Source organism: Mus caroli, chromosome 7 (genome assembly GCF_900094665.2).
Source record: "Mus caroli chromosome 7, CAROLI_EIJ_v1.1, whole genome shotgun sequence".
Taxonomy (NCBI): Eukaryota; Metazoa; Chordata; class Mammalia; order Rodentia; family Muridae; genus Mus; species Mus caroli.
The window spans coordinates 111,659,249-111,666,183 of NC_034576.1; the positions used below are offsets into that span (position 1 = coordinate 111,659,249).

The 6,935-nt window shown below is 47.7% G+C and overlaps 1 protein-coding gene across 4 annotated transcripts in view; it reads right to left on the reverse strand.

Annotated features, from left to right (window-relative positions):
- Positions 1-4,186: 4,186 nt before the first annotated feature.
- Positions 4,187-6,935, reverse strand: part of Trim66 (tripartite motif containing 66) — a 66,186-nt gene continuing 63,437 nt past the window's right edge. For 3 of the 4 annotated variants that reach the window (XM_021168448.2, XM_029480142.1, XM_029480143.1), the window contains one exon: positions 4,187-6,583. In XM_021168448.2, coding sequence (XP_021024107.1) covers positions 6,524-6,583 — 60 coding nt within the window. In that variant the 3' untranslated portion in view covers positions 4,187-6,523. The remainder of the gene's footprint in view (positions 6,584-6,935) is intronic. The other variant, XM_021168449.2, reaches the window with a different exon arrangement.

The following is a 6,935-nucleotide window of genomic DNA, read 5'->3' on the forward strand; positions in this document are numbered from 1 at the left end:
TTTTTTTTTTTTTTTAAGACAGGGTCTCTCAGTGAACCTGGAGCTCACCAATTCTGGAAGGCTGGCTGAGCAATAAGTTCCAGCAATCCTCCTGTATCCACTCCACCCACTCTCAGCACTGAGATAACAGACACAGCCTACCACACCCAGCCTTTGCATGGGTGCTGGGATTCAAACTCTGGTCCTTGCGCTTGCACAGCAAGCGCTTTACCTCGTGAGACATCTCCTGGTCCCTGTATTAGCTTTCACAGTGAAGAGTAAGCTGCGCCATCCAAGATTCCTGAGGTGGGGAGTCCATAAATAGGAATGAAGTTGCCTCAATTTGTGTTCTGTTGCTGTGATAAAACACTGACCAAAACCAACACTTACACTTGCCCTGTCTCAGTCTATCCGTGAGGGGAGTCAGGGCAGGAACTCCAGCAGGAATCGAGGTAGACATCATGATGGAATGCTTCTTACCATCTTGTTCAATTGGCTTGCTCAGCTTGAATTCTTATACAACCCAGTACCAGTTGCCCAGGGGTGGCACTGCCCACTGTGGGCTAGGCCCCTCCCAATTCAATCATCAATCAAGAAAATGGCCCATAGACTCATGGGCTAATTTGATGGAGAAAATTTCAACTCAGGTTCCTCTTCCCAGGTGACTCCAGTTTGTGTCAAGGTAACAAAAACTAACCGGGGGGAGGGGGGGTAGTTCAAAGGTCAAGGTAACAATAGCTAGCACAAGGTAACAATAGCTAGCACAGGGAGTCAGAGGTCAAGGTAACAATAACTAGCACAGGGGTTCAGAGGTCACTCCAAATGAATAAAAACCTTTACATTCACCAGAAACGATCCCCACCAAAATGTGTGTGCAGGAAGACAATGAAGAGCTGAAGAGCGTCACTGTATCAAAAAGCTTAACTTTGTTTCTTGTTTTTTCCTTTTTTTGTTTGTTTGTTTGGTTTTTTGTTTTTGTTTTTGTTTTTTGTTTTTCCTTCAAGACAGGGTTTCTCTGTATAGCCCTGGCTGTCCTAGAACTTACTCTGTAGACCAGGCTGGTCTTGAACTCAGAAATCCACCTGCCGCTGCCTCCTAAGCGCTGGGATTAAAGGCATACACCACCACTGCCCGGCTTAACTTTGTTTCTGTTTACATATTTATTCAGTTTAGGAAGGTTGCTTGGGGTGGGGGGGGGGAATGTTGCTTGATTTCTTGTTTTGAAACAAGGTCTCATTATGTTGCCCAAGCTGGATTAGGCAATCCCCCTGCCTCAGCTTTCCTGGTGCTGTAATTACAGGTGTGCACCACCACACCAGACACAAGGAACTTTGAGGTGTTTTTGCCTGGCAATGAGAAGCGGGTTCTCATAAGTATGTTTTTCCTAAATCTACCTCAGGCCTATTTTGAAGAGCAGGCTGTGCTCATGCAGACCCCTTCCACAAGGTCTTCTGTAGTCCATGTTCTTACCGACGTTGAAACCCAGGTTCCAAAGGGCTATGAAGCAGGTCTCAACAGTTTTCACTAAAAAAACACTCTAGGACATGGTTGCTGGTAAAGGAAAGTGCTATTTTTTTATTTAATTTTGAATGTGTAGGTCTATTTAAAATCAATTATGCTTCCCCTTAAATCCTTTCCTTGTGCCTCTAGCCACTTTGGATCACATGACCACGTCTAGGAGGAACGTGTGCAGACACCAAGAAGTGTCCAGCTTGAGGTATGGGCATATGGCTCAATGAAGCAGCGCAATTTGGCCTGTAGAGTTTGTTACCCTCCCTGGTTTGGACTTCTCTAGCTGTGTCCCCACTCTCAGGGTTCCTCTGACCCTATGTGGTCTGGGCTTCAGAGTTAGAATCATAGTTATCATCTTTAGAACTACAGATCTCTGAGAGACCCCTAACTTTATAAATGAAAGAACTATACCCAAGGTCATACTTCCCATCATTGACAATGCCAAAACAGATTCCAAAACTCAAGCCAGATGTCCTTCTACAGTACCTCCAAGAAAGCAGCTACCATGTGCCTCCAGCTCTGTAACATCTAAAGCAAGCAGATGTGGAATGATCAGCACAGGTGGGAAAAACCTGTGGGAGGAGTCAAGCTGAGCCAGGCTCAGCTCAGGTGAGGAACCACAACACTGCTCAGTCTCCTGCTCCCTCAGGAAGGTCATAGGAACAGACCCCACCCTGCCGGGACTGTCCTAGCTGCAGCACTGAACCATGCATGGAAGCATGCCTTCCCATGATCCTCAGCTCCCTGATGACTGAGGCAGGTACCAACTGGTACAGATCATAATGGTGAGCTGTCCACCAGTGTGGATTCCCAGCTGAGCCAGACAGCAGGTTGCATGCTACAAAATCCAGCTCCCACATAGGCTGACTGACATGGGGGCTCTTAACACACTGGTGTGTCTCTCTGTGTCTCCTGGGAACAACAGAGGGAAGGATTCACTGACGTAGAACAAGCTCACCAGAGGAGAACCAAATCCAGGAAGAAGGGATTCATGAAAAACAGAGAGGAAGAATCAGGAGCAACTATGATTCTTCTTGCTCACCCAGGCCCTGAGGAGGAGAAAATGATGACAGCCAGGCACATCCCTCTGTCTAGGTTTCCAGCAAGCACAGCCTCTGCGGCTGAGATAGAGCTAATGTAACAACATCGGATACCCTAAAAGACGGTGAAGAGAGAGCTGCACAGGGGAATGATGGGCTAGGGAGATGCTGTGAGGAGCTCGAGGCAGCAGAGAAGTGAAAGGCATGTCATTTGGTAGCTGGTGGTCACTCTCGTGAAAACCTACAGAGGACCGAAAAGGAAGAAGAATCAAAGAAAAGTATTCTCTCTTGTCCGAGCCAGGGTCTTACCGTGTAGCCCTGGGTGATCTACTCACATGTAGACCAACCTGGCCTTGAACTCCCAAGTGCTAAGATTAAAGATGTACGCCATCACACTCAGTCAAATAGTTTATTTTAAATGAAGAATAATGGGCAGGGGAAAAGGTCTATGACACAGATGTGACAGTTTTGCTTTAATCTTGAGAGACCTTTGTTAGGCTGTGTGGAGAGGGGTAAGCAATGGAGAGAGCCTACAGAGTCCTGGGAGTGAAAAACAGAGCCTTAGAGAACATAGCCCGGATCAGAAAACACAGAACCAGAAGAGCAGGGAAGGAAAGGAGGTGGCATACACACACAGGACAGTAGGAAGAACGGCAGGGGCCAGGAAGCCCTTGCCTGCAAGCTCTCTTCAGTGAAACAGATGGTGAGTTGTCATTGGCTAACAACAAAGACAAGGGACATAGATCCGAAGCACATAATACCAAGTTCAAGAATTTCCCATCAATACTGAGGCTGCAGCTCCAAACCTGCCATGCTTAGAAGCAAAACAAAAACAAACAAAAACAAAAAGCAGAAATCAGGCTAATATGGAAAATGGAGAAACTGGAAGTTGGGGAGGTTAGGAAAGTTCGAGATGCTAATAAGAACCATGTGGTGGGGCCTGGGTTCAGGCTGGGAAGAGGAGGGGATCCTAGATAAGACTGAAAGTCTGGGAGACAGGGGAGGGATATAGCCATGGGATGGGCAAAGGGAGAGGGCAGGTGCTCAGGAGTGAGTGGACTGGAGAAGAGGGGCCACAGGGACAACTCCTCAGCTCAGAAGTGCTTCAGTAGGTGACCAGTGCAGTAGGGATGGAAGTGGAGCACAACCCAGCAAAAAGGGGGACCTAGATATTACAAGGCACACAAAGACCTGTGGCTAAACTAGGAACAGGAGCCAACATTCTCTGACTTTCCAACCATGTCTCCCATGGAGCAATGTGCAAGGAGGGCCCAGTAGCTGCCATTCTGTAAGACTCCTGAAGCAGGCATGTACCTGTTGCTAGAATTCCGGAGGATCAAAATACCCATATTTTGTATCAATCTTTGTACTAAAATCCCCTTGGTGTCCCCCAAAGCCACCCTACCATTGCATTTCTCAGCACAGCCAGAAACAAGTTTCTTATCTTCTACGGCTGCACAGGACAATATAATAACCAGAACTCAGTTCATTCCCATTGCCTGACTTTGACTTAGCTGACTTTACAATGGGACCATATGGAAATGAGTCACTGCAGGATCCAATGAAAATGAGCACAAGTCACTTAGTGAACAGGTGATTGCTTTTGTTGTTAGTTTTTTTTTTTTTTTTAACTTTTAGTTTTGTTTTCTGCATGCAAAAAAAAAAAAAAAAAAAAAAAAAACCCAAAAATTTAACATGACTTAAAACTTGGTCCCAGGAGAAATCCCATAGGCTAACCAGTACAGGAAAGGAATGATAGACCAGAGCTTCACAGCCTTAAAGAAAAAAAGGCATCCCTCTTCTCTGTCTGCCCTGCTCAGATGCCCAGAGGGAGTGTCTCGCCACAGAGGGGCCCTATCATAGCAAGGGAACAGAGACGTGTCTGCTGCATTTCTAACATCTCTGGGCCCAGAAGCTGGTCCTTGCTCTAATAGGACACACTCAAGCTATGAGCTGTACCAAGAGAGGAGAACCCATGCTTTGAACCAGGCATTTCCATTTTATGGTCACTGTCTCCAGCTGGTCCAGGAAATGCTGTTAGGTTTCAAGCTATCACAGTGTTCGGTGGCTTTCCAGTGCCAAACACCATGAAGACTATAGTAGGAATATAGGCCACAATAAGGAAAGATGCCCATAGACAGGAATTAGGAAGGTAAGAACAGAAGGAACCTCATCAGACCAATCAGAGAGAAAGATGCAAAAATCAAAAGAGAAGCAGCCTAAGCCCCAACCCAAAAACTTTGTGAACACAAGGAGCGAAGACTGCTTTCAGGGGTTACCTGGCTAAGAGTGAAGTAAAGATTCTGCTGCCTGGAACTAGACAGCAGGATATGGAAGCCCATCTACTGCGGAGAGCTTGGCAGCAGCACTGCTGAATGACAAGACAGTGGGCAGGGCTTGCTTCAAAGGGAAGTAGCTCCCTCAGCCCAATGGAGAAGGGATCGGGTGCTCTTACTGACTCACGGGCAAAGAAGACGTTTTTGGTAAAAAGAAAATTGCTTCCTAGCAAAGGCTCTACGAAAAATCACTTCCTTAAACTGCACCTCTTCACAAAAACAAAGCCACGACCCAAGCGTCCCCTGAAATCAGCCATGCCATGCCTCAGGACCAAGCCACTGAAATGCCAGGCCCATCGCTCGATCAGCAGTACAGTCGACAGGTCCTTCCTCAGCCAAGCCCTTGCTTGGGAAGAAGCCTGTCCCTGTATGTGTCTCAGAGGCATCCTCACAAATGCCCTGCCTATACTGTAGTGATCCTTCCACTATGTGGCCTGTAGCTCTGTTGCCACCACCCCATTCCCATGATGGGCCTTTCTGCATTCTGTGAGGACTACAACCCTGATGTAACCTCAGAGTCACCTAAGGCTTCTCACCTCCCAATTTTCCCCTTCTCCACCCTTAGCCTACTAACACCTCAGCAGACTTCTACCAGTCACTGTAGCCTTCTCCAAGTTCCAACACTAAAGGGTGACAGTGTTTGCCTGCTTCCAGGCTGTGAGCATCATGGCCACAGTTCTGATCTTTGGCTGAGTGAAAAAAGCAGAGACCTAGAATCGTAGGCAGGAGAGGCCTGACACTCTGCACTGGCTGTGGGTCATCCTTGCCAGGGACCTCAGTTCCTGCAGCAGACATCATGTCACATTAGTCCCAAGTGGAACTCAAGATGCAGATGTCTGAAATCGAGGAAGAACCACTGACACACATACCAGTGACTTCTGGGAAGGCAGGCTCTGAAGTGCTATTATCCTAGAGTTAGGACACAGAGGGACAGACTCTGAAGCTGGCATCTCCTGGGTGTGAGTGGAAACTGATCTTTACACTGCCACCCAGCTCAGCCAAGAGTGCCAAACCACACACAGCATTTCACAGTGACCACCTAAGTCCTACTCAGGAAAGGGGACACAAAAAGCCAATACCCTGAAAACCTTTAGAACCCAAATAGGCACTGATTGAGACCTAGGGCCTCGAGAAGCCTCCATTATTCTGCCAGTGGCAGACACCTCTGTCCCAACAGGACGAGCAAAGGCAAACAGTGACAATCTTTGGCTGTGCTGGGACAGGGACCACAGGCCTGCCATATATCCAAACCTCACTTCCTTTCTTGTACCCGTGTCTAAGCCAGGAGTTCAGAGACACAAGGTGTTCCTGAGCCCTGGCTGCAGAGAGGTGAGCCGAGTGTGCTCCACTCAGCTGAGAGAGCTCAGCAAGAAAGCCAGGTCCTCCTGAGCCCGAAGAGGCACAGAACCTCTATGTCCGGTTACTCTGGCAATGAGGAACACCTCCCTCTTCCCTGTTTTACTGAAGTCTTCTTTATGGTGGATGCACTATGGCTCCCAAATAAACACTGGAGATGCTAATGATGAAGGGAGCGCTGCACGCTCAACAAGACTCATCTCACAGCCACATTCTGAAGAGGATAAGCTGAAGGATGGGGAGGGATGGTCTCAAGGACAGGGACATCAGCCACCAGCGTGCCCCATCTCCTCCCAGCTCTCACACCTGCGAGATGCTGTTGGCCAGACGAAACGACACTCTCTTTGTCTTCTCATTCTCCTGAGATAAAAGAAAAATCGGAACACTCAAATCTGGGTTTATTAAACTAGAGGGGATCAGGGTCAGGATTGGGGTTCCCCAGAGCTAATTAAATGCATTCTACCCTGGAAATGCAACCACAGAGCTCACTATGTACTATGCACAGAGTGTTGCAAATAATCAGGGGCTGATGGCCAGACCTTGGCACACAGGAGGCCAGCAGCGCATCTCAGTGGAATTTAACAGAATGGCTGCACGGAGTAGCACATGTCTATAATCCTAGCACTTGGGAGGAAGAAGTTTAAGGCCATCCTGATCTCTATAGTTAGTTCCAATCAGCCTTGGCTACATAGTAAGAGCTTATTTTAAAAGG